This window comes from Canis lupus, chromosome 14, assembly GCF_048164855.1.
Source record: "Canis lupus baileyi chromosome 14, mCanLup2.hap1, whole genome shotgun sequence".
NCBI classification, from domain to species: domain Eukaryota; kingdom Metazoa; phylum Chordata; class Mammalia; order Carnivora; family Canidae; genus Canis; species Canis lupus.
Genome location: NC_132851.1, coordinates 40370883 through 40396986, shown reverse-complemented (window position 1 = coordinate 40396986; position 26104 = coordinate 40370883). Strand labels below are relative to the sequence as shown.

General features: G+C 54.0%; 2 protein-coding genes and 1 long non-coding RNA gene across 12 annotated transcripts in view; 2 read left to right on the top strand and 1 right to left on the bottom strand.

The window, feature by feature from the left end:
- Positions 1–5506, top strand: part of IREB2 (iron responsive element binding protein 2) — a 41985-nt gene extending 36479 nt beyond the window's left edge. For all 3 annotated transcript variants that reach the window (XM_072775487.1, XM_072775489.1, XM_072775488.1), the window contains 3 exons: positions 36–158; positions 2171–2356; positions 2960–5506. In XM_072775487.1, coding sequence (XP_072631588.1) covers positions 36–158; positions 2171–2356; positions 2960–3070 — 420 coding nt within the window. In that variant the 3' untranslated portion in view covers positions 3071–5506. The remainder of the gene's footprint in view (positions 1–35; positions 159–2170; positions 2357–2959) is intronic.
- Positions 5507–7645: 2139 nt separating this feature from the next.
- On the top strand, positions 7646–23775 carry HYKK (hydroxylysine kinase). 8 transcript variants are annotated; one of them, XM_072775631.1, is made up of 6 exons: positions 7662–7754; positions 9956–10497; positions 10840–11192; positions 12267–12406; positions 14844–15027; positions 22380–23775. In XM_072775631.1, exons 3-6 carry the CDS (start codon positions 10847–10849, stop codon positions 22838–22840), a joined length of 1131 nt encoding a protein of 376 aa, XP_072631732.1. In that variant the 5' UTR covers positions 7662–7754; positions 9956–10497; positions 10840–10846; the 3' UTR covers positions 22841–23775. The 8 variants fall into 8 exon arrangements, with proteins under 8 accessions (XP_072631730.1, XP_072631738.1, XP_072631736.1 ...); XM_072775630.1 differs by having other exon boundaries at positions 7667–7754; positions 9934–10497; XM_072775629.1 differs by lacking the exon at positions 9956–10497 and having other exon boundaries at positions 7646–7754.
- LOC140604305 (uncharacterized) lies at positions 22206–25423 on the bottom strand. The gene is made up of 2 exons (XR_012007258.1): positions 25101–25423; positions 22206–23113 (listed from the first exon to the last, which is right to left on the bottom strand). It is a non-coding gene; the product is annotated as an uncharacterized lncRNA (long non-coding RNA).
- Positions 25424–26104: the final 681 nt, after the last annotated feature.

Below are 26104 nucleotides of genomic sequence, written 5' to 3'. Positions count from 1 at the left end.
AACTGAAGGTGCTTGTGTTTGTTTTCCATCCACAGCTAGATGTGTTTGAGGCTGCGGAGCTGTACCAGAAGGACGGTGTCCCACTGATTATTTTAGCAGGAAAAAAATACGGTTCCGGGAACTCCAGAGACTGGGCTGCCAAAGGACCGTATCTGCTGGTACTGATGCTTCGCTTTTATCTTCTTAAACTTGAGTTTTATTTATTTTTTTATTTTTATTTTATTTATTTTTATTTATTTATGATAGTCACAGAGAGAGAGAGGGAGGCAGAGACATAGGCAGAGGGAGAAGCAGGCTCCATGCACCTGGAGCCCGATGTGGGATTCGATCCCAGGTCTCCGGGATCGCGCCCTGGGCCAAAGGCAGGCGCCAAACCTCTGCGCCACCCAGGGATCCCCTAAACTTGAGTTTTAAACGTTCTCTTTTGTGAGTAACATCTTCTCAGAGTTTGTTTTGCTCATTTGGATTTTTTTATGCTTATTTAGAACTCGTATTGGTGAATCAGGTTGATTCTACATCAGTCTTTCTTGAGGACGTCAGCACGGTGCAGGGAAAGGAGGCCAGTCTGGAACTGATGCTCTGTAATGCTGATCGTTCAGGTCCACTGAGAGTTGTACTTGCTCCCCAGTCGGGGGTTCACTGAACCCCAGGTGGGCCGAGGGGCCAGGCTTCCCCAGGAGATGACAGAGCCTGGCCGCCTGCAGGGAGGGCATTTCTCGTGCACCCGTGCCTTTGCTGAAGTGCAGGCGGGGGTAGGGGGTGCCTGGAGACATCCTCAGGACCAGGGCTCTCCTACTCTCCTCCCAGGCTCACTCACGCCCCTCAGAGCAGCCGTGGCCGGAAAGAGGTGGCCACGCCAGGCGGTCAGATCACATAATCGTGCACACGTCATTCTTTTTTTTTTTTTTTTTTTTTTTTTTAAGATTTTATTTATTCATGAGAGAGACACAGGCAGAGGGAAAAGCAGGCTCCATGCAGGGAGCTCGATGCAGGACTCTATCCCGGGACCCTAGGATCACGCCCTGAGCTGAAGGTGGTGCTAAACAGCTGAACCACCCGGGGATCCCTGCACGTCATTCTTGAATCTTTTGTCTCCCCCCTAAAGATGTAAATACTCGAAGGAGTTGTAGCAATAAGCCAGTTTCTCTCATCTTGCTGAGATATTATCACTATTGTGAACATTAGTTACAGATTCAGGTTCCGTTTTTTTCTGATGTTTTTTCTCTTTGTTTTTAATGTTGGAGGCTTTGCCTATATTTGACCCTAGGCTGTCTGGTTAGACATTGAGCGTTGCTCATAAGCCGGGGGTGTTGCCTGGGTTTTGTCGGGTGATGGGCCTTACTTTGGATGGCTGGATGACCACCTGCCTGCTTCACTGGGCGAGCCCAGTGGGTCAGTATGTGCAGGTGCACACTCTCACGTCTTGCCCGATTCCCTGCCCACACAGGGCCCAGGGCCCGGCAGTCTAGGGCATCCATTCGCATCAGGTGATGGTGCTCACTGGGGTGAGAAATGATTCCTGGGCGTTAAAAAAATCATACTGTTTTTATGGATAAAGGACAGGTGTACACGTAATACTGAAATAGACACACAGTACGTGTTTGTGGCATTGAAATTTTAAGGCGGCAGCAAGGAGGAAGATGTGGCTGGAGGAGGTCCAAGAGCTCCTTAGGAGAATGGTAGGAAAGTGGAGAAGCTGGGCCCAGAGCCTCTGGCTGGTTTTCTGCAGAGAACAGGATCTTATCGTCACAAACTGACCCAAGCCTCACTCGTGTCGGGCTGTAGATGGAGTCTGTGGTTTCTGTAGTTGGATGTTGTCTGCTCAAGGTCCCTCATCCTCTAAGTATTTGTAGAATCCACACCTCCTGTTTCCTCTGCCGCCGTGGGGCGTCCTCCTTTATTTCTGTATTTAGTGGCAGTCTGAGAGAGTGAGTGAGCACCGGGGCATCCCCCCCCGCCCCGAGCCTCGGCAGGGCAGAAGCCAGGGAGCCACCTGCAAATACGGAAGAGCGATCTGTACATGCTCTGATGCGGCACTGACCTCTAGCGTGTGCTGTGAGGTTAAGAAGCTTTATCGAAAGGCCACAAGTAGAATTTTTTCCCTAAAAATGGCCTAAAAAAGCAACTTTCAAGAAATGGTTGGAAGAAGTAAAATGCACATTTGTTACAGGGCGTGAAAGCTGTTTTGGCTGAAAGTTATGAAAAGATTCACAAAGATCATTTGATTGGAATCGGCATAGTTCCACTTCAGTTCCTTCCGGGAGAAAACGCAGAGTCCTTGGGCCTCTCCGGCAGAGAAACATTTTCCTTAACGTTTCCTGAAGAGCTGTCTCCTGGACTAACGTTAAGTATAAAGGTATCTCTGAGACTGAGTCCGTGACGGCGTCGTGCGCATCAGCGAGAGGGTTGCAGATGGAATAGAAGGGATGGTCGTGAATTGCACGCTGACGTCAGTCGTAGCGTAACGCGGTGAACCCATGCTGACATAGCTAACCTCTGAGGGAACGTAGGGAGCACAGATCCTTAGTCCAGAACACAGGAAGGCGCTGGCTGCAGGGACGGGGCGGAGTGGCAGGCATTAGATAAGGGACGGAGAGGAGCAGGAGCGGGTGCGACTCCCTCACTCGGAGGCCAAGGTCTCTGTCATGTGACTTGCTCTTCTTGGTGACGGGACTTGTCATTGAGAAAGGGGGGCGGAGGGGCGCCTGGGCAGGGCAGGCGGTCCAGCGGCGACCCCCGACGTCCATTCGGGTCTTGATCTCAGGGTCGTGAGCTTGAGCCCAAGACACAGGGATGAGAACCCCCGTTGTGTACTTAGCTGTGGCAGGACTTCCAGACAGGACGAGGGTTTCCGAGCATGTGGCAGGTGTGGTCGTGGAAATTGAAGACCGGTGGTGTGCGTGCTGGGGACGCTGGGAGGATTTCACCACTCACGGGGGCTGTTTCTGTTTGTTTGAAGACAAGCACTGGCAAAGTATTCAGCGTGATTGCTGCTTTCGAAAATGACGTGGAAGTGACGTTGTACAGACACGGAGGATTATTAAACTTTGTGGCACGAAAATTCTCATAGTATCTACTCCACGCGGATACCTGTCAGAACTGCTAACCGCAGGGAAGCCTTTCGGGCTGGACCAGGGATCTTTGCTCTGGAGCTGCAGACGTCCCGCGTGCTTGGCGGTCTCACCGTGGGTGTAAATGATAATGAATCATCATAGTGACTGAAATGAAATCTTCCTGATTTTAAATAATAAACGAATGGTGCTATTAACATTGCTAAAATCAACGTGTGAGGTGTGCTGTGGGAGAGGCCTAAGTCCGGGGGTATTTTATCGGACCATTTTGTAAATAAAGGCAGAATTTGAACTCGTGTTGAAGATTCTTACACGAATAACCTTCCTGAGGTCGTTTTGTTCCGCGCCTGTAAAACTGTGCACTGCTGTTTGTTGGTTCAGACCAGCAGTTGGGAAGTCAGAAGCCAGGTGAGACCCCGGACTGTGGACGCTGGACTCTGATTCGCACGTGAACTTTCTGATACTTTCATCCTCTGTCAGACTTGAGCTGGACATGGTTGGCGTCCATCGTTTGTGATCCAGCCAGGCTTACCCTAGAGTCGGTCTAACGGGGGCGCTACGCGGCCCCGACACCCTGTGCCGTCTGGCCACGGCCCCCTCGGGTGGACGTGGAGCAGTCCGGGTGGCGCCCCGCGCTCACGTTGTTCCATGATTTGTTGCTGTGACGTGCTCGCCAGCCTCAGACGGTGTGACATCAGGACATCAGTTGGGTCAGATCATGTTGCTCACGTTATGTGACACTGTTACTTCCTAGGACCTATTATTTTAGGTGTCATTAACCAAAATTCCACACTCCCTTACAGTTGCTAAAGAGAGCTCGATCAGTAAATGCTAAAATGATTTCCTCTAGGCTCTTAAATTATCCACCCTAAATTATATGCTTGATGCTCAACTCTAAGCATTTTTTAAGTATTGATTATTTCTTAATTATTTAAAATTGATTTCCTGTCATTCTGAATCCATATTTTACCTGGGATGCATGATTCTATTAGTTATGTTTTAGTTTTAACCAAAGCTGACTATCAGGATAAAACACTTAAATTGTTGCCACCTGGAGACTCTGCTTTCTCCATCTGCATGTCCCTTCACCGCAGCAAGTGTTCAGTCTATAAGACGTTTGGTGACTTTTAAGAAAAAGTTTGGATAATTAATTCCAGAAAGTCCTATACCTTTTTTTTTAATTAAGAACTTAAACTTAGCAGCCAAAAGGTAAATTGTAGAGTTGGTTTTTTTCGTTTTTTTTTTTCTTCACTTGGAGATCTTCCTCTGACCCAGTCGCCCGCGTGGCCCAGAAGGACTGTTCGCTGAATTTCAGCTGAAACTAGCAGAGCAGGGGCTGCAGACCGCTGAGAGCTTGGCACGCTCGCACTCCCTCGCGCCCGTTGGGCATAGTCTGCGCGTCTGTGTTTAGACAATCACGGGGACTGCGGTCTGAGGACACGATTTCCCTTTATTTAAATTTTCTATAACAACTTCTGTGGTACCTTCTGTTGTGTTCTTGATACGTTGTTACACCATGTATCTGTCCGTGCATGTGTTTAATTTACATGAAAACATGAATTGGGTTGGGGGAGTGGACGGGTCCCAGGTGTCCCTGGACATGAAGAGGAGGTGGCTCCGGGTGCCTCGCGGGGACGCATCGTGCCATCTCAGGCCACCCTGAGACCCCGTGTCCCGTGTGCCTGCCCGCTGTGCCCGCAGCCCCGCCCCAGCCACGTGCTCTGTTGGCAGAGAGGGGTCATCTCTTGCTTTTACTGTTTTATTTACCTCCTTTGTTGACTATATCTGGGTAATTTGGTATTTCAAAAAAATGCACAGTATCGTAGGAAGGGAGCATACTAGGCACGTGAGAAGCACACGAGGGTGTGACCCGGAGGCTGACGTCAGAGGCGTTAGCGCAGCAGCAGCTTTTCATCCCAAGAAAACGAAGCCACCTGCCCTTGCCACGTTTCCTGCCTCAGTGTCGCTGCTCCCGCCGACCCCGGGATGAGGGAGCCATGCCGCTGTCGGTGCCTCCTGGGGGGCTGGCAGGAGGACAGCCCGCCGGCCTGACGTTTCTCTGTGGTTGTATGAAGACCACGGTCTCTACCTGTGGGTGTAGGGGAAGGTGCTCAGACACTGGGTGTTGACCTTAGTTTGACTTGGGGTGATGGAGGGGGAACAGGGAGGCTCTGTTAGGCTTCCTCCCCTCCTGTGTGATAGTGCCGATGTTTCTATCAATTTTACATATAATATATGACTATGAAACCATGTATCTCAAGTAACTATAAATCATTGTCTATTATTTAAAGCCAACAAAACAGTGTAACAGTTTTAAGTTCAATAATGTCAAGTATTGTATAAAAATATATTGGAGGCAGAGTTCAGTTGACAATTGTGTATATGTTATTGATGCTGTAAATTATTTTTAATAAAGAAAATTGTATTATCACACATATCTTGCTAGAAAATATTTTGTGGTGATTGAAAATAAGACCCCAGAACTTAAAGAGAACTAGGACGGCCTCCAGAAATTCCTCTTCGGGGATGTTCCCTCCATGCTCGGCGCTGATTCCCCACCTGATTCCCGACCTGACCGCCGGGAAGCGAGCCATGTCCCTCTTGCTGGCCGGGAGCTGAGGCCTGAGCGCTCACCCCACATGGGGTGGCCTCGTGGGAACAGGGGAGTCTGCTCCATGCAAGCGTTGTTCCAGCGGGTTCTCGGGTCCGTGGAATCCCATTGCGACAGTTGAAAAGACTGTCCTGTCCCCAGGGCGGGACCGCTTGCACGGGGCAGAGCCAGCAGGCAGCATTCCATGAACAGCGGTGAGGTGGGTAGTGTCTGCTGTCTGAGCAGCCCCGTCCCCTCGGCTGAGGTCTGATGGTCTGACAGACTTCACACCACGCTGAAAATACTAACTACAATCGCCTCCCTGCAACAGCCCCGGTTCCGGTCTCCCCGGCATCCTCAAGCACCTGGCGCGCTGGCACACCTTGCAGATTCAGGAGGAGCTGGACCGGCCGCATGACCTGCTGCAGACCCCGTCGTGGAGGGTTTGTGATCCGGATGACAGCTCGGACGGAACTGGTCTGGCGCGCTCGGCTGTGTTACACGGGGGTGACTCTTTCCTGAGGAGGCAGGCTGGAGATGTGGGGTTTTCACATCTGCGTCCCGGTTCCGCGGGCTCACGGGGACTCCCTCCCCGAAGCACAGCTGCCAGGGCCTGGGCCTCCACCCTGAGCAGTGTGTAATCTAAAAATACATGCCCTTTGTACCACTTTTCATGGCAGCCAAAATAAGCAATGAGAGTTTATTAAAATTTGGTAGATGTAGGGGTGGGGGGGCCCTCAGGGGGTGGGGCCTGGTGCTCTTGATCTCAGGGTCCTGAGTTTACGCCCCGTTGGGTGTAGAGATGATTTAAAAGAACATGAAAGGGCAGGTTACCAAATAGTCTTTCTAAAGGCGGCGGCGTGGGTGGAAAGGGGCCTCTCTGTCCCCATGTCCTGACCCCAGAAGAGCAGAAAGTGGAGAAGCAGACGCACCGCTGAGGCCAGGCCGGTGAGGAGCTGGGCGGGGACCAGCAAGCTGAGCACCCTGGCCGGGAGTCAGATTTGGGTTGTGGGTCCCCTGAACTGCGCCGGTCAAGGCCCGCCTGACACCCTGAAGGGATTTCCAGAGAAGAGGGTCTCCCGTGGCCGCGAAAACCGGGCCCTGCTCCTTGGAGGTGAGAGCAGAGAGGAGACACTAATGGGGGAAGGAGCCCGGAAGGCAGAGGCTCGGGAACCTCCCAGGGACCAGGGCCGGGCCGTAGTGACCCCCGGGGGACGGGTGCTGCACCTGCAAGGGTGGGTGCGATACCTGCGGGGGGGGTGGTGGTACCCACTGAGGGCAGGGTGCTGTACCTGCAGGGGGGTGTGCAGTACCTGGGGGGTGGTACCCACTGAGGAGGGATACTGTACCTGCAGGAGGGGTTGGCACCTGCGGGGGGGGGGGCAGCATCCTGGGGTGTGTGTGCGGCACCTGCAGGGGGTACCCTGCGGGGGGTGGTACCCACTGAGAAGGGGTGCTGCACCTGCAAGGGTGTGCGGTACTTGCGGGGGCGGGGGGTGGTACCTGCAGGTGTGTGCTGCACCTGCTGGGGGGGGGCACCCTCAGGGGGCGGGGCGGGGGGCGCTGCGGCTTCCAGGGGGAGGGGCTCGGGCTCCGGCCCCGCCTCCCGCTCCCCCGTGCGCTGTGCCCGCGGGTCGGAGGAGCGCGTGGGCCCGCGGCGCTGGGAGGGCCGCTCCGGGAGCCGCAGGCCCCGCGCATTCCCCGGACACCAGGCGGCCGGGTTGGGGGGGGGCGAAGGACCGACCCGCCGCAGGTGCCACTCAGAGCGGGGCGCCCGCCGAGTGGCTGCTCGTAGCGGGGCGGGGCCTCGGGGAGCCAATCAGAAGCAAGAGGTCCGATTACGTGCGAGGTACCCGGATTCCGAGTGGGGAGGCGGGGCCGGGCTGCGGAAAGCCAATCAGAGGCCGGAGCCCGCCGTCAGGGGCGGGTCGTCCGCGGGCCAGCCTCGCCCCTCAGCACTGAGCGCTGATTGGCGGCGGGGGACCGCGAGCGGCCAATCAGGAGTCGGGGCTCGCGGGGTCGGGCTGCGGGGGGCCGCGGCAGGATCGCGGGCGGCTGACAGCCGTGTCCTCGGAGGGCGCGACTCCCTGCGGGTGAGCGGGCGGGGAGCGGGGTGCGCGACAGCGCTGGGGGTGCCCGGGGGGGAGGGGTCCCGGGCTGCAGGCCCCCTGCACCCCGCCTCCCACTCTCCCCGGGGACCCTGGAGGGGGAGGCGTCCCGGGCTGCAGCCACCCCGCCCCGTGCACCCGCCTCCCACTCCCTGGGGGCCCCGGGGGGGAGGGAAGGGTCCCGGGCTGCAGCCTCCGCCCCCGTGCACCCCGCCTCCCACTCTCCCCGGGGACCCCGGGGGGGGCCGTGGGTGGGGAGGGGTCCCGGGCTGCAGCCCCCCCGTGCACCCCGCCTCCCACTCTCCCTGGGGACCTTGGAGGGGGAGGAGTCCCGGGCTGCAACCCCCCCCTGCACCCTGCCTCCCACTCTCCTTGGGGACCCCAGCGGGGAGGGAAGGGTCCCGGGCTGCTGCACTCTCCTCCTTTTCCTGCCTCCTGGGTCTCCAGCCCCTCCACAGCCCTGTGCACCCCACCAGCCCCTTGCCCCAGCGGGAGGACCCTGAGCCCCCCGCCGCACCCTGTGGGGCCCAGGGCATGGCCCAGGGCAGGGGGCCGTGAGCAGGACGCCCCGAGGTGGAGGCCGCCCAGCCCCTGGAACATCTGGCAGGGAGGGGAAGCCACGGGTTGCCCGGAGTCCGCCCAGGACACCTGGCACGGAGCGGAGCGCAGTGTAAGGTCCAGGCCACCCGGGGTTGGGACAAAGGTTGTGGGATTCAGGCCCGGCTGTGGGCAGAACCCACTGCTCCCTGGGGGTCTCGGAGCAGCTCAGGAAGGCGCTGTTGGCTGCAAGTGTAGACCAGCTACGGCAGGATTTGAATCCTCCTCCCAGGCGTTTGGCTGATGGGAACCTCACAGACAAACGTATCTTTCTTTTATTTATTTACCTTCAGGAGCTGACTTGATCTGTGCCATTGTTTCATGATTTGAGGCCTTGTAGTCAAAGAAAAAAGGCAATTTTAAGCTCAGAAAGAGGAACTGTGGAAGCCCAGAAAGTTTTGGGGCTGATCTAGTCCGAGCGCAGGCCACCCGGGTTCCCACCACGTAAGGGAGCCGGGACCGAAAGGCGCTTCGGTTCTGCCAGCGCAGCTACTTTTTGGCATTCTGATTTTTTTTTCCTTATTGCAGCAAAATCCGCTTAACCAGCACCACTAGTTTTTATCGTACGAGCCTGTCTTGATGGCTCGACCTGCCACTTCTTCCGAGGCTCCGCAAGCCCCGTTCAAGGAGGGCCTGGGAGCGTTGTCTAGCCTGGAAGGGAGACTGGCTTCACACTGGCCTAAGGTTCCCTCTGTCTTTAAGGATTTTTATTTTTTTTTATTTTTTTTTTTATTTTTATTTTTATTTTTTAATTTTTAATTTTTTTTATTTTTATTTTTGTTTTTCTTTAAGGATTTATAACTGATACCAGACTCACAATTATCCTGACATCCTTAACACGTTAGGATTTGAAAAACTGCAAGTGCACTTCATCTTGGATTTAAAGCTCTCAAGTATTTTGAATTTAAAGTATTCTGAATCCTGGCCTCAGATCAGCTTGTAAATCTCCAGAAGGAATGTTAAATTTTTGTGCTAAGTCTTAAGGCCGAGTACAGTGTGATAGGATACTCTGGTTCCCAGAAGTGTCAGGTGCAGGGGTGACACCATTCAGCTTTGTCATGTCCTTAGTGAACAAAACTGGAAAGCAAATACTCTGCACGGCAAGTGAATGTGAGACGTGAGTGGCAGGAAGGCAGCACCTGCCACAGGTGCCAGAGCCACGGGGTGGGGGGTGGGGCTGCAGGCAGGCTGGGGGGCAAGTGGGGGAGGGGAGGGGCATTTTAGTCTGAGTTTCTTCTCCGGTCTGGAGGCCCCAGGCCACGGTCTTGGGGCTGGGGCAGGAAGGGCGTCCTTTGGGGGAGCCCCAGTGCGCCCCCCTGAACTGTATCCCCCTCTCCTTACTGGAGGGAGGCGAGCTTTGGCTTTCATAGATACGAGGTGATGAGGCATTAACAGGCGCAGGTGATTAGGGGAGCTCCGAGACGGCCCTAAGACCCCACCCGCAACCCCTTGTCCTTGCCAGTGTCTCACAGCGGACTTTTTTTTTTAAGGTAAAATTTACGTGCAGTGAGATTCACAGATCCTAGGCTTAAGTTTTAAGGTTTCTTTGTTTTTGTTTTTTTTTAAGATTTTATGTATTTATGTGACAGAGAGCGAGAGAGAGCAGCAGCAGGGGGAGCAGGAGAGGGAGAAGCGGACCTCCTTGCTGAGCAGGAGCCCAGGACCCTGAGATCATGGCCTGAGCCCAAGGCAGGTGCCCAAAGGGCCAAGTCACCCAGGTGCCCCAGGTTTTAAGTTCTGACCCATGTATACATCCGTGTGAGCAAAGCGTAGTCAAGACACAGACGTTTTCCTCCGGGAAGTTCCATCCTGCCACCTCCCTGCCCGAAGCAGTGGCGGCCCTGCTCACGGAGGAGCTGACCGTCGTTGAGATTCTGTGTCCCACTGCGTCCCTTGAGCAGCTGTCCGCGTCGTGCCCTAAGTGCAACCTGCAGTCTGCGCGCCAGCCACACTTTTACCCTGGAAGCGCGCCCCATGAGCTGGCTGGTGAGGTTTTCAGCAGGACTCGTGGCTGGGGGAGGACGGCCACCGCATCTGAATTTCTATTTTAGCCCCAAACCGAGGGTCTCGCGGTCCGAGGGTCGTGACCTCCCGTTCGGAGCCTCGAGAGCCGCGTCCTTCCTGTAACTTGGTGTGTCCCTGCAGGCGAGCGCTTCCCGTCTCCTGTGACGCGTCGGGGGGGGGGGGGGGGGGCGTGGGCGAGGCGGTGCCCAGTGCTGGATCGCATCATCTGTGCGAGGCCCCTGGAATCAGCCCTTCCGCCTCGAGGCGAGCGTAGAGATGGCTCCTGCTATGAGGGGCTCACCTGCCCAGACCCCCACTTCTTTATCTCCTTTGCTGATTCAACTTGTTCAACTTTATGAGTGAAAATCAGTAAGAAGCAAGGGATCCGTGTGGAGCAACATTGTTGGTCTTAAGCAAGCGCACCTAGGGGAAACGGTGACATCCGCGCCCCTTCGGGTCTGTTCCGCAGAGACAGCATGTCGCGCGGGGACGCTCAGCCAGCCCGGGCCCTTGCCAAGCCCGCCTTCAGCGACCCGCAAGCCTCCGCGCTCGTGGAGTCGGTGTTTGGCCTCAAGGTTTCCCAGATCCGGCCGCTCCCTAGCTATGACGACCAGAACTTCCACGTGCGCGTGGCGGGAGCTGAGGGCGGCCCGGGCGGCCCCTGTGAGTATGTCCTCAAGATCAGCAACGCGGAGGCCAGCCGGACGCCGGAGCTGCTGCAGGTGCAGACGCACGCCCTGCTGTTCCTGAGAGCCGCGGGCCTCCCCACGGCCTCCGTGTGCCGCTCAAAGGGGGGCGGCCTCACCTCCCTCGTGTCCGCAGGTAAGACACCCCCCCGCCTTGCACCGCCGGCCTCGCTCCCCGCTGCATTCGGGGTCCCCCGAGAAAAGCACCTGGAACAGGTAGGGAACCGCAGGTGCGGCCTAGGCCCTGCTCCTCTGGCGGGGGCAGCCAGACCACCAACCCGGACAGCGGGCTCCCATCCCCAAGTGCCTGGAGCCCAATCTCGTGTCGCTTCCCCGAGGACGGCCTTGGGGCGTCGCCTGGGGCCCAGGCCGGGTCCCGGGTCCTGAGATGGAGCTGCGAGTGGGTGCACGCCCGGTAGGGCGTCTGCGCCTCCCCCTCTGCCCCTCCGGCTTCTGGGGTCTGTCGCTTCCTCTCTCTAGTAAATCAATGTCAAAAAAAAAAAAAAAAAGGACTTGAGTAATCACTAAAAGCACATGGGCTTAGGGAAACTCGTTTTCAAATATAAAATTAAGTCCTTTCTTTCGCGGGGCCGGCTGTGTATTTGGGGCCACAGGGTAGAAGAAAGCCAGAGTCAGGAAGCAGGGGGTCGGACGGGGCTCTGTCCTTCCTGCGCGGGGGACGTGGGGCACAGCACCTGATGTCCTCACCGCTGCGAGTCCTCGTCTGCGCGACGTGGGCCTTTCACGTAAGTGCTGAGACTCCGAGATGAACTCGGCGGGCCGGGGAGCAATGCGGGGGTGTCCTGGAGCAGCTCGAGGCCTCGCTGTCCCGGGGTCCACGCTCCCCGCCAGTGGCTGAGGGTCCTGAGGATGCTGTGTGGGCACCTCCCCGGGCCCCGGGGGAGCCTCCAGGCCCGCAGCCCTCACCTCACAGTCCTTGAGGCTGAGCCTACGGGGGGCGGTCGTGCCCCCTCCCAGGGCAGGCGGTAGGCATGCGGGCCGTGGGTGTCGGGCGTGCAGGTGTGCAGGTGTGCGGGCACTGGGTGTGCCTGTGTGCGTGGCCAGCCCCTGCCCTGCTCAGCCCTGCCACCTTCCTGCGGGGGCGCCCCCGGTCTGCGGCCCCCGCTGCGCTCGGCGGGCACAAGGACTAAGGCCGAGCGGCCTGTCGCCGTCCCAACCGTGGTTGACAGCATGTCCTTGCACCACCCAGATGGCGGCTCCCGTGTCACCAGCTATGTGGTGAGGCTGCTGACCTACCTCCCGGGGATCCCAGTGGCTGAGGTCCCCGTCGGCCCCCCGCTCCTGTACGAGATCGGAAGGCTGGCTGCCAACCTGGATGAGACGCTGGAGGTAGGACGGGGTCTTGGCTCCTGTACTAGGGCGTGGCTGTGCTTGGGGTGCATCCATCCCCCGTGACCGGTAAACCCGGGCTCAGACCAGGCCCTCCCGCGGGGTGTCGGGCAGGGGCTCGGGCCCGTGCGCGGACGTCAGGACAGCGGGGCTGCCGCCACACCTGTCGCAGCTGACCCGGTGTCTGTGCGGTCCTGGGGTTCCCGGGCCCCTGGGTGGCTGCCGACGGCCTGCCTCGACTGTCCCGCGCCCACCGCACCCCCGTGCCCCGCGTCCGCTCCCCATGGGGTCCACAGACAACCGCGGAACCTGCCGGTGCTCCTGGCTGCCCACCGGCCCTTACCCCGCCCGTCCCCATCCCCACCCCAATGGGCCGCCCTGTCTCCGGTGTCCGCACACCTGCCACTGCCCGAGGCCCCGGTACCCTCCGCGCTCACCGTGCGGCCCGTGGCTCGGGCGTCACCCGGCCTGTGACCCGCCCCGATCCCTTCTCTCCCCCGCTGCACATGGACCATCGCATGCTCCTCTTGCTACTTCTGGGCGCCCTGCGGGTTCCTGCGGGTGACGGGCTGCGCCCTTCGTTGGGGACGTCTGTCCCGGGAGCGGCGAGGAAGCTGCGGGGCTGAGGGCAGGGGCCCGGGCCTTCCATCCTGTGCCCTCCCCGGGCTCCCTGGGGCCACAGGCCTCTGCTCCTCCCACATCCTAGTTCATGGCGGGCCTGGGGGCTGCTGCGGCCCCGTGTGCGGCCGCTGGGGAAGCCGAGCGTGCAGGTGTGCAGGTGTGCGGCACCTGAGCTGCCCCGGTAGTGCCCAGAGCCTGGGCCTGCAATCTGCACCGAGCCCAGCTCCCTGCTGCGAGCACAGGCCCAGAACCTACCTGGGGGCCGCGGCTCCATCGGGAGCCGGACGCGGGTGTTAGATTCTACTTTCTCTGCAAACGGAAGTAAGAGACACGCGTGGCAAAGCCTTCAGAGGCCCCGCCAGGGCCCAGTGACCACTTCGTGCCCGTCCTACCCCGAAGGCCGGCGTCCGGCGTGTGCGCTGCTCTCGCGCCCTCCCCAGCCTTGACCTGAGCGGCCACGCGGGGCCGTGACAGGTGTGGAGGCCCGGCCGGCAGGCGCCTCTGCAGGGGGACGCGGGGGCCAGCGGGCCGCTGAGGGGGACGCCCTGCTGCTGCCCAGGCCCCCCAGGTCCCCGCTTGGGCCACGAGCCCCCTGCCGAGGTCCTCGGAGCAAGGCCGTGGGGGGGAGCGGGGGTCAGACTCCAGGGCTGCTCACTGATGTCAAAGTCAACGAGAGGAACACGTTTAAGGAAAGGGAACAAAATACAAAGCTCCAGAATCCGGCACACACGGCCGCCCACGAGCCCCACCACCCATCCCCGCGTTGCCACTGAGCGGGCCCTTCTCCCCCGAGCTCACCAGGTGCCTGCCGCGCTGGAGCCTCCTCCCGGGGCCACCCAGCGCCTCCGCGTCCACGTCTGCACCCGTCCTGCCCTGACCTCGTCTCCTTTTCAAGCCATTTCGGCCTCCACAAACTGCGAGCGGTCAAAGTCTCCAGGCCCTCGATGTTCTAGGCTTTTCCCAGAACTCTCATTTATTCAGCAAATATTGCTTGAGCAGCGTGTTTTGTGTACTGGGCACTGGCGGGGGCGCGGGGATACGGTAGTGCACGGAGAGCGGACACGCCCCGGCCTCGCCGACCTTGCTGCTAGTGGTAGATGGGAGGGTGAGCTCCGGGGTGTACTGTGCGGGACGGAGGCCTCCCCTGGACCTCCGGGAGCCCGCCCACAGCACAGCTGGCAGAAACCAAGGCCTGGCCTGCGGCGTAGGCAGGAGCATCCCAGGACGGGGAGCAGCAGGTGCAGGGGCCGTGAGATGGGGGGGCGGCAGGTGCAGAGGCGGTGAGGTGGGGAGGCAGCAGGGGAGCAGCAGGTGCAGGGGCCGTGAGGTTGGGGGAGCGGGAGGTGCAGAGGGCATGAGGTGGGGGGGGCAGTGGCGGGTGCAGGGGCTGTGAGGTGGGTGGGTGGGGGAGCAGCAGGTGCAGGGTTGGAGACGTGGGGGCAGAGGAGTGGCAGGTGCAGGGGCCGTGAGATTGGGGAGGGCGGCAGGTGGAGGGGCCATGAGGTGGGGGGAGCAGTGGCAGGTGCAGGGGCCGTGAGCAGCAGGTGCAGGGACAGAGAGGTGGGGGCGTGCTGGCACGTGCTCCTTCCGCGGGGAGGCCCAGGTGGCTGGAGGCGGCAAAGCAGGAGTAGGGGAGGCTGAGTCGGAGAGGGGCTGAGGGCCCGCGTGGGTCACGTGGGGAGAACGCGGCTCTTGCTGACCAGCCAGCCCCTGCCTTGGGAGCCAGGTGACATGGGGCTGTGCCCACGGACTCCATGGGCTCTCCACGTGGTCGCTCCAACCGGCAGAGGCTAAGCATTCCTTGTCTTTGATTTAGAAATTCCATCACCCAAAGTTAAGTTGCCTTCATCGGGAGAACTTTATCTGGAATCTGAGAAATGTTCCTCTTCTGGAGAAACATGTGGACATCTTGGGCCAGGGCCGAAACCGCGAGCTTGTCGTCCGGGTCATTCAGCTCTTCAAGGATGAAGTCCTGACCAAACTGAAGCATTTTCGAGAATGTGAGTCTTCTCCCGATCGAGTGTTTTTCTTGACAATTTAAATTGTCAACTGTCAGAGCATCAGAAAAGTGTGGAAGTACAAGGTAGCTTTACCACACCTTAAGATTTTGCCATGTTGCTCCTCCTGCTTTTTAAAGAACAGTATTTGTACTTTCCTTACAATTGCTGCACTCGAAGTCCTCTCTGACCTTTACTCGGTCACCTCCTCCCTCCCTACTGAATTTGCACATGTTCTAATACCGCTGTGATTTATGTTCATAGGTTATGTGCGTGCATGTTTTCCAGATTGATCCATTTAATATATGGTAGTTCCAGTTCACTTAGCTTATTTTTTTTTAAGATTTTAAGTATCTATTTGAGAGAGCAGGGGGAGGGGCAGAGGAGGAGGGAGACTCCCCACCAAGCAGGGAGCCTGATGCGGGCCTCGATCCCAGGACCCCGGCAGACGCCCATAACTGCCGAATACTAACCACTGCAGAGCGCATGTGCACCACACCTGACTTGAACATACTGGACCTTCTTGGTCACTTATGTTAATAGAATTTAGGTTGGTCCTCGCTTCCCGGTGCTCCGTAGGGACCCAGCGCTCTCCGGGTGTAGGCGGCCTTTGGCAGGCAGCAGGCCCGTCCAAGGACACAAGGGCCGGTACCCAGCAGGCCGTGTGGGCTGCATGCTCCTCGGCTGCACACGGCCCGCGGGGCTCACGCAGCACGCGTCCGTCTCACGCTTCTGGAGGCTGCACACGGGAGGTCGAGGTGCCGGGGGCGGCCTTCCTTCCCTGGCTGCAGCCACCTTGTCCCTCCGGAGTCTCTTCTTGGGCCCCACGCTCGGGCTGGCCCTGACCCGTTCCCTCTGGTAGGCCCAGCTCCCAGTGCGGGCGCTCAGGGGCGGGGGTCAGTGCACAGTGCCCCGGGGTGTAAGCATGCTGCAAGGCCACGGCACCCTGCCCACGAGCACCTCCGTCCCTGTGCTGTCGGCCGCCTGCACGTGGACCCGGCCAGCCCGGGAGGTCGCGGCCCCGGGGTCCTCAGGGGCTCAGATGCTTCCAGCTCTCCTTTCAGGTGCGCCCTGCCTTTAACTTGTGATCCGCACCGTTACCACCCGGTGCCCTCTCTGGGCTGCTGGCCCTGGACAGCACGAGGCCTGTGGCAGGACCGCGGGGCCCAGGACATGCTGCGCGCAGCTCCACCCGAGGACATCAGGCAGCTCCCAGAGAGCGGGGAGCCTCAGGCTAGCGCCCCGGAGGGTGCGGGAACTCCCGTCAACCTGACAGAGCTATCTCTCGCGGCGGCTCTACCACGATGTCCCTATCCGGGAAATGTCACTTGCATAGACTTAGGCAAAGGGGCCATTCGAGTCCTTTGTCACTTTTTCTACTGACAAAAGTAGTTTTTTTTTCTCATTGATTTTATTTTATTTTTTAAAGATTTTATTTATTTATTCATAGAGATGCAGAGAGAGAGTGAGAGGCAGAGACACAGGCAGAGGGAGAAGCAGGCTCCATGCAGAGAGCCTGACGTGGGACTCGATCCAGGGTCTCCAGGATCACGCCCCGGGCTGCAGGCGGCGCTAAACCGCTGCGCCACCGGGGCTGCCCTGATTTTAGAAGTTCAGAGTATTTTCCGGATACAAATCCTTCTTTGGTTCGGTGCGTTGCAGATACTTTCCCCCATTCTGTGGCTTGCCTTCTCGCTCTCTTTATGATGCATTTTGACGAACAAGCCTCCATTTCTTGGCTTCAAATATATCAATTTTCTGTTCCATGGTTCGTGTTTCATGGCTTGTGTAGGAAATTTTCCCTACCTCAGGGTCACGAAAACATTCTCCTGTGTTATCTCACTACAGCGTTATCGTTTCTGCCTTTCATTATAGGTCTATAAACCATCTGGAATTTACGTATGGTGGGAATTTTTCCAGTGGCCAGTAACTTTTTCCCCGATGCGTATTAAAAGGCTCTCTTGGGATCCCTGGGTGGCGCAGCGGTTTGGCGCCTGCCTTTGGCCCAGGGCGCGATCCTGGAGACCCGGGATCGAATCCCACGTCGGGCTCCCGGTGCATGGAGCCTGCTTCTCCCTCTGCCTATGTCTCTGCCTCTCTCTCTCTCTCTCTCTCTCTGTGTGACTATCATAAATAAATAAAAAATAAATAAATAAAAGGCTCTCTTTTCTCCCTTTGCTTTGCAGAACCACCTCTGCTATCAATCAAATGCCCTGGGGCTCTCTATTCCATCCCCCTGTTCTGTTTGCCTCTCTCTGCTCCCGTACCGCGCTGCAGATCCCCTCGGCCAGGTGATGCTGCGGTAACAAGTAGCTCCCGGGACTGCAGTGGCAGAGACTTAGTTCTAGCTCAAGCTGTACGTCTACCATGGACTGGCCAGGGTTCTGTTCTGTGCATTCTCTCACTTTGGGATCCACACGGATGGAACTTTCACCAACTAGAGTATTGCTGTCGTATGGAGAAAGAGAATGTGCGCACTGTATGCTGGCTCTTAAATCTCTGCCCTGAAGTGATGTCACTCCTGTTCATACGTCGAGGGCCAAAAAAAAGTCACATGGCCATATGCAGCTTTTTCAGGAACAGGGAAGTGCAACCCAGCATGTTCCTGGAAGGAGCACAACCGGAATGTTTGTGATTACCTCCAAAGATTACCGTGCTGTCTTAATTTTTTGACTTTTACGGTTTCATAGCTGATAGAATATGTCCTCCCACCTTTTTATTCTCTTCTAAGAGGGTCTTGACTGGTTTTTGTCCTTTACATTTTGATTACATATCAATTTTGGAGTCAGCATGTCACATTTTTAAAGAATTTTGTTGAGATTTTGGTTAGATTTGGATTCAATCTGATATATAAATTTGGAACATGGGTAGTATAGTATATTTATGTTATACTTAAAGATTTAGTACTCTAATCCACGAACATTCGTCTAGTTATACAGATCTGTGGATGTTGGTGATGGCATTTTTAGTCACCTTTTCTTTTTAAGTCTTTTTTTTAAATATTTATTTATCCATGAAAGACACAGAAAGAGAGAGACAGAGGGAGAGAGAGAGGCAGAGACACAGGCAGAGGGAGAAGCAGGCTCCAGGCAAGGAGCCCAACATGGGACTCAATCCCGGGTCTCCAGGATCTCGCCCTGGGCTGAAGGCGGCGCTACACTGCTGCCTCCCCCCCCCCACCCCACCCCCGGGGGGCTGCCCTAGTCGCCTTTTTATTGTTGATCTCTGTGGTAATGGGAGAGACGTCTTATCAGTGCTGCCCCGCAGAATGGTCCAGTATGGGCTTCTCTTCGACTACTGAGCACTTAAAGTGCGACTAGTGCAACTAAGGATCCGGATTTTCAATCTTATTTAATCTTAATGAATTTAAGTGGCAACATATGGTTAGTGGTTACAATATCGGACCAAGCCGCTTTTTTTTTTTTAAAGATTTTATTTATTTGTTTATTCATGAGAGACAGAGAGGCAGAGACACAGGCAGAGGGAGAAGCAGGCTCCCTCCCTGCAGGGAGCCTGAGGCGGGACTCGATCCCGGGACCCTGGGGTCACGGCCTGAGCCGAAGGCCAACGTCCAACCACTGAGCCCCCCAGGTGTCCCCTGAGCTGCTTTATATGATTTCAGTACCTCCAAATTTGTTGAGATTTACTTGATAATTCAGCATTTGGTAAATTTAAAAAGCAGTCCGTGTTTGATGAAAAAGAAAGTTTACCCTGGGATTGTTGGGTGCCAAGTTATTTATAGGTCAGTAGGTGGGGTTTGTTATCATGTTGCTTAAATTCCGTAAACCACTGACATTTTTTTGCCTGCTTATTCTAACAATTATCGAGGAAAGTGTATTTTAAATCTCTCACTATGATTGTGGATTGTCTATACATGTATTTGTGTCAAATTGGGCTTTGTATACTTTCAGGCAATGTGCACGTAACATTAGATGGGTTACCTTACTAGCACACTGAAGCTCTGTTGATACAGTATTGCTCTGTATTTCTTCTAAATTTTTTGCCTTAAATATCTACTCCATCTGATGCTATATAGCTACACCATCTTATTTTGTACTCTTCATTTCTTTCTGTCTGTTCCAATTCTTTCTTTTGTTTTCCCCTCTTCTTTTGCCTTGTTTTTGAGGTAACTTTTTCCATTATTGTATTTTTTTTTTCGGTCCAGAAGTTTGGAAACTATATGCTGTATTTCTACTCTGAGGGTGGTTACCCTAGAGATTCTCATGTGTGGCCCTAACTTATCAAAGTGTAATGTTACCCAAGACAACACAAGGACCTAAAGATACTTTAAGTACATTTATCGCTGTTCTGGCTTAGAAGCTGTTGTTTTAGTAAACTTTAAATCTGTATTTTTATTCTCCAAAAGACATTACTATTTTTGTTTCACAGCCACGTTTAGATTTACTCGTATATTGGTTGCATATATTCCAGCACCTCGGACTTTCAGCCCAGCATCATTTTTTTCCTGCCTGAAATATATCACTCAGAATCTCCGTAACGCAGTTCTCTGATGGTGAACGCTCTCTGATTTTGTCTGAAAATGTTTTTACTTTTCCCCTCATTCTTGAAGGGTATTTTCACACCCTATAGGACTTCGGGTTTCCGGGTTTTCAGACTGTCTCCTAGCTTCTCCATCCCTGCTAAGAGGTCAGCTGAGGTCTGCGGCTCCTCTCCAGACCACCTGCATTTTTCCCTTTGCGTTCTCGCATAGGATGTTCTCTTCTTCTTAATTGATTTTTTTTTTCTTAATATGCTTTCTCAAGGCTGTGTGAGGAATTGTCTTTCATCAGTTATGGGAAATTCTTGCCTAGCCCCATTCCCTTTCCTCCTTTTGGGCTCCAGTTAAGCTCATGTTTGGTCTTCTCACTGAATCTTCTGGGTCTTCCCAACTGTGTGTGCAGATTTTATTCTGTGCCCATGCTCCATTTTAGGTAATTCTCTCATGCGACCTCTAGTTTATTATTTTTTTATGTCTAATCTGTTATACCCACCCACTGCATTCTTAATTTCTTTCGTTATGTTTTCCAGCTTTAGAAGTACTTTTCTAAATTGAACACCAATAAAAAATAAATTTATTATTAAAAAGAAAAAAAAAAGTACTTTTCTAATTAAAAAATTTTTAAATTATTTTTTTGTTTTAACTTCAGTATAGTTAACATGCAGTGTTATATTCGTTTCAGGTCCACACTCTAGGGACCCGCCCTTCCATGTAGTACTCTGTGCTCATCTCCGTAAATGCACCCTTTAGTCCCTGTCACCTGATGCATAGTTCTTCCGGTAATTCTTCCAGAGTCATTGCCCTGTGTCCAGAGAACTTACCGTATGATCAGGTACCATGAGCAAGAGCCAAAAGAAACTAACTTGCGGGGCTCCAGGCTGGCTCAGTTGGTAGAGCCTGCAACTCTTGGTCTTGGGGTTGTCAGTTCAAGCCCCATATTGGGCGTAGAGATTACTTTAAAAATTTTTTCTTAAAAAAAAAAAAAAAACTAACTCAAAACTGAATCAAAAACTTTGGTAACTACAGTGACTTGACATAAACGTATCGCACAGCCGCCTGGGGTTGCAGTTAGGTTCAAGACTCTGCTTTGGTCCTTCTGCCTCTGTGGGTTGGTAGTAGATTGGTCATCCTTTTACGAGTTTGGAAGGTCTGCCCACCACTGCTCCGCTTCAGGTGGTGAGGCCTCTCCCGCACCCAGCACCCAGCACCCAGCGGCAGGCAGCACGTCCAGCACCCGTCCTCCCAGGGGGAGATGAAGCACCGCGGCTCTGGAGCGCAGGAGGCAGGCCCGAGGCTGCATTCTTGCTCACTGCTTGGCTTTTCTATTGTTTCTTAGTATATGGATCTGGCTTTTGAGGCTGTCTGTACCTTTACTTTCGCTTTTTATTTCCATCTCTACTATGTTGTACACAGAAGGGTTATCAATGAATGAATTCACTCGGCCCTCTTGATCCGAATGCCTTCGCTTTCTTTCTCAAATCCAACTTTTGCCATGTTTTTCCCAGGCCTTAAATCACACTGTCATTTCTTGATGGGCCACTGGGCGTGTGAATAGAACCAATAAGATGCGTGCATATATACAGATTACATTCACGAAGTAACGTATTTCATGGATTCTAAAATCCCAAGCAATTGCACAAGATGAACCATTACTTTATTTCTAAGGAAGGAAAAACATTGCCAGGGAAACGGTGACACGGCATCTGTCGTATAACGCATCCCAATTTCACAAATGTGTAGTTTAGGATCTGTGGTTTACAATAATGTTCATCGTTTCTACATGTGCTAAATCACGTAAGCACGCTTTACACAATCCCAAGTCACACAGAAGAAATTGGCATTACACTCAGGTGAGTGTTTTGCACTATCACACACTAATCATAAAGCACATGCTCCATGCTCTCGGACACCCTTGTCTCTTCCTAATCCTTAATTAGGGTTTTAAATCAGAATGTCTCAGACTGTACCCGATGGAGGACAAGTATGGTTTTTTCCCCAACCCACGACAGTCTGCTGCGTGAGCCTACTGTTCATGACCAGTTCACAACTTCCTGTGTGAATTCGGTAACACCAAACTGGCCTGTACTCTGTTAATGAGATGTGTCCACTGATCACACTCTTAGATGACAACTTGCTGTAAAATTTTCTAAAACCCTCATTTCTGTTTTTATCTCATATAGACTAGTAAGCATTTATGGAGCAGCACTGACCACAGACCCCCACTTTGTGTAGTACTCACTTGAGATTCCAGCATCTATTCTAGCAATCAAGAGACTGGAAAAATTCAGAATTACTTTATCATCAGAATTTTTTTTGACATCCCAGATTAAAATAAAGACATATCTGGCTCATTCTAGGACTCTTGGCTCTTTTTTTAAATTTTATTTTTAAATTTTTTTTTTATTTTATGTAATCTCTACATCCAGCACAGGGCTCGAACTCACAACCCCAAGATCAAGAGTCGCATGCTTCACTGACTGAGCCAGCCGGGTGCCCCTTAGGACTCTTTGTTTCTTATAACAATATGAACATATGTATATTCTTTTTAAACATTTCTGGATTGGGGCAGTTCTGCCTCGCCCTTCACTCTGTTAGCAGTCAGAACCAGGTGTTTGCAACAACTACAACCTCCGTTGAATGGCCTTGTACCGATTAGAAACAAAAGCAAATACAACCACTGGAATTAACTTCTTTTTTCCCTTTCGGAGAAAATTATTTTATTGCAGGACAAATAGGGTTTGGCTCTACCTCGGACTGCTCATCACATCGGAGTGGCTGTGCCCAAGAAACAGGAAATGGGAAGACAATGAAGTGGGGAATTCAATGCTTTCACATGGCTTGGTTTTTCTTCTTTTAGGTCTCAATCATGGGGATCTTAATGACCATAACATCCTAGTGGAGTCCAGTAAGTCAGCCTGTGGAGATGCTGCATATCAAGTGTCTGGGATTTTAGACTTCGATGACATGAGCTACGGCTACTACGTGTTTGAAGCGGCCATTACCATCATGTACATGATGATTGAGAGCAAGAGTCCCATGCACGTGGGAGGTCACGTCCTGGCGGGGTTTGAGAGTGTCATCCCGCTGACGCCTGTGGAGAGGGGAGCTTTGTTTCTACTCGTGTGCAGTCGCTTTTGCCAGTCCCTGGTCATGGCGGCGTACTCTTGCCAGCTACACCCAGAGAATGAAGAGTATCTCATGATTACTGCAAAAACTGGGTGGAAGCACTTGCAGCAGTTGTTTGACCTGGGCCAGAGAGCTGTAGAGGAAATCTGGTTTGAAACTGCCAGGTCCTACACCTCCGGGCTCTCCATGTGACTGGAATTGCACAGCAGTGACCAGATCTGGTCCTACGAAGCACTTCCCTGCACGGTAAAGACGACCTGATGGAGGTGACCGGTGCATAGGAAACCACCAAGGACGTCAAGCACTCTCATGACCACTCTTCAGATTTAACAAAGGACCGCCTGAGCAAGCCTGTCTTTCTGGGGGTCCTGCTGGCCTTGTGGATAAAACACGCAGAGTGAGGTTTGCACTCAGATAAGCTCTCAAGGTCTATTCCAGCCCTGGAATCAATGACTGTTTTAAGCTCTGAAAGGAATACATATGTTTAGATAAATTCGCATATTTTAAATAATTGGGCGTAACACAGACACCCGTTAACACATCTCCACTTCTGGAGCCTTCTCCCATTGCTCCGTTTTCTAGGACCCCACAGTACTCTGTCTTCATGGATTATGATTGTAGCCTAAGGCTATTTGAGGGCAGAGACTAGTTCTGTCTCTCCTCTCTTTTTTGTTTTTTTAACACCCGATATACTGCTTTCCTCGTGGTTTCAAAAAGATATTTTGCATGCATAATTGCAAATTAATGTACGCTAAAAGAAAGGCATGTGAACACAAGGCACAGACTAAGATGTCTTAGGAGGAAGCAGACACAGTGCTGCTAAGAAAAAGTCCTAACTTGCTTGAGGCTGGAACGCTAGGGATGGAGGCTGGAAAATTCTGGGCCTGCTGGGGAGCCACGGAAGACATTCGGCAAGGCCACCAGCTCCTGAGGTTTTCATAGTGATACTAAGAAAGTGTCTAAGCAGATCACTTAAAATTTGCTCTCATTTATGGCTCTTTTCATATGAATATGTGATGACCTGTAGCTCACCGTATACCAGACGTGAATCATACCACAGTTACCTTCACGGAGTTCTCGTCATGCCTCCCTTACTGTGATTTATTAAAGGGCTGTTTACTCACTCATGTGGGTTTATCTGTTCTCTAAGACGTCTCAAGTCTACAACCCTGGCCATTGTCTCTGGGTCTCTGCCTCTCTCTCTCTCATGAACAAATAAAATATTTTTTAAAAAAGATTTTATTTGTTCATGAGAGACACCGACACCTAGGCAGAGGGAGAAGCAGGCTCCCTGTGGGGAGCCCGCCGCAGGACTCGATCCCAGGACCCCGGGGTCACGCCCTGGGCCAAAGGCAGGCGCTAAACCGCTGAGCCATCCCTGAAAGCAGGGATCCCCTCGCTTTCACCATTTATGAATAGCCATTGCTTCTCTGTCTCTGGAGTCGCCTCAGAAGAAATTCAGGTGTAGTTGTTAGGGGTTTATTGTGAAAAACAAAAGACACTCCTCTCTCCCCCACCATTTGGGAAATTACAGGAGTTTTAGAGGCTTTGTGCCAGGACCAGGATGAAGACCAAATCTGTATTTCTTATTATATTATAATATCTTACTAAAGAATAGTATCTTATATGTTTATAGTGTTTTACGTGCATTATTTTTTTTAAGATTTATTTATTTATTTATTCATGAGAGATACAGAGAGAGAGGCAGAGACACAGGAGGAGGGAGAAGCAGGCTCCATGCCGGGAGCCCGACGCGGGACTCGATCCCAGATCCTGGGATCGCGCCTTGGGCCGAAGGCCGAAGGCAGGTGCTGAACCGCTGAGCCCCCCAGGGATCCCCTTTTACATGCGTTATGAGCACATCTGTGTTAGGATCAAATGAGATCACTTATGCTTCTGAAATTTAAGGTGTGGTATATATTTTTAAGATTTCATCATTTTTAAAAAAGTAATCTCTTAAACATGACGTTTAAACTTTACCCCAAGATCAAACTGAGCCAGCCAGGCACCCCACATTGTTTTTTTTTAATCTAGTTTGACCATTCAGGAAATTGGGGACCAGAAAAATGACCCGAATCTTGGATTCCACTCCTAGACCATCATTCTTTCTCTTACACCGTGAAACTCGACAGATTCCCTTCTCACTTGCTCCCACTAACATGGGCTCTCCCTCCCTGAATTCCTAACGCAGACATTGGGGGCCACTATCTTGATGTTTAAACACCCACGGCCATGTGTTGATATTTAACCCCGTGTTTGTCCCTATCTCCAGGCTGTTGGTTCACGTAGTTTTAGACTCTGGGGGCACAGGGGCACCTGGCCATCTTAGTGGTAGGACCTGGGATTCCTGATCTTGGGGTTGTGAGCTGGAGCCCCACATTGGGTGTAGAAATTACTAAAAACAAATTAGAAAAAAATACCTCTTTGGCGTCATCAATTGACTACTACGTACCTCCCGCTGTCTTCAGGACCTGTTTGCACGCCGGCCGCTTGCACACCCTCAGGACACTGCTGGATTGAATGGGTTTGCACAAGTGCCCAGCACTGTCCTTCCCACCGTCGAGGAGAAAACCCACTTCCAGATTTGGGGATCGGTACCGAGCGCCCAGCGCCCTCTGCTCTTGCAAGGATCCCTTTCTGCGCAGGCGCCCCTCCCTCCACGCTGCAGAGCATCCCTTCCTGCTGCTCTTACCGGGACCTCTCCGGCAGGGCGTCCTCTTAGGGGCAGGTACGCACTCGAGCTAGGGGGATCGCGGGGGGGGGGGGGGGGGGGGGGCAAATTAACATGAACCTTGGTGGCCGAAGCCTCAATCATTACGGTCTCCGGGATCCTGCAGGTTGGCAGGCAGCACTGGGCCCACTGGTCTCCCCCCACGAGGGCCCGGGCCTCTGCTGGGAAGACACACGAAGGGACAGTGGGTGGCTGGGGGATGCGCTGACTGCGACTGGACTGCCCGGCACCAACGTCACGCCCAGGCCTGGCAGGTGATGCTGGGGCCTAGTTGGGCAGGTGGCAGGACACCTGTCCCTGTTCTAGGAACCACCGTCCCAAGGGGACAAGACAGAAATCTGTCCTCTGCGACCGACCGCTGGAAGCCTTAGGAGGTCACTTCTGCGGTCACAGGTGCAGCCAGATTCGAGGTGGGGCCTCCGGCCGGGAGGGGGACCCTGAGATGGGAGAGGATCAGCCTCTGGTGCCTTCACACCCCGGAACCTGCAGGAAAAAGAACACTTGGCAGAGGAGCCCCCACATGCTTCCCTCCGTCCTTCCTTCCCGCTTTTCACTCTCTGCTGCGCTGGCCTCTGCTCCCCTGTCCCTCCCTGTCCCTCCCATCCCCTCCCCTCCAGCTTAGCTGGCCCTGGTCTCCCTCAGCTTGCACGGGGACTCAGGGGGCGGGGATGCTCGAGACTCCCGAAGTCAGGCTTGGGCCTGAGGACGCCCTTGGAGCGACCGCA

Excerpts from the sequence above, each read along its gene's own strand:
- HYKK (XM_072775629.1), top strand. The coding sequence starts at position 10,847 with ATGTCGCGCGGGGACGCTCAGCCAGCCCGGGCCCTTGCCAAGCCCGCC. Across the intron at positions 11,193-12,266 it reads CACCTCCCTCGTGTCCGCAG|ATGGCGGCTCCCGTGTCACC; the intron begins GTAAGACACCCC and ends TGCACCACCCAG. Across the intron at positions 15,028-22,379 it reads ACTGAAGCATTTTCGAGAAT|GTCTCAATCATGGGGATCTT; the intron begins GTGAGTCTTCTC and ends TTCTTCTTTTAG.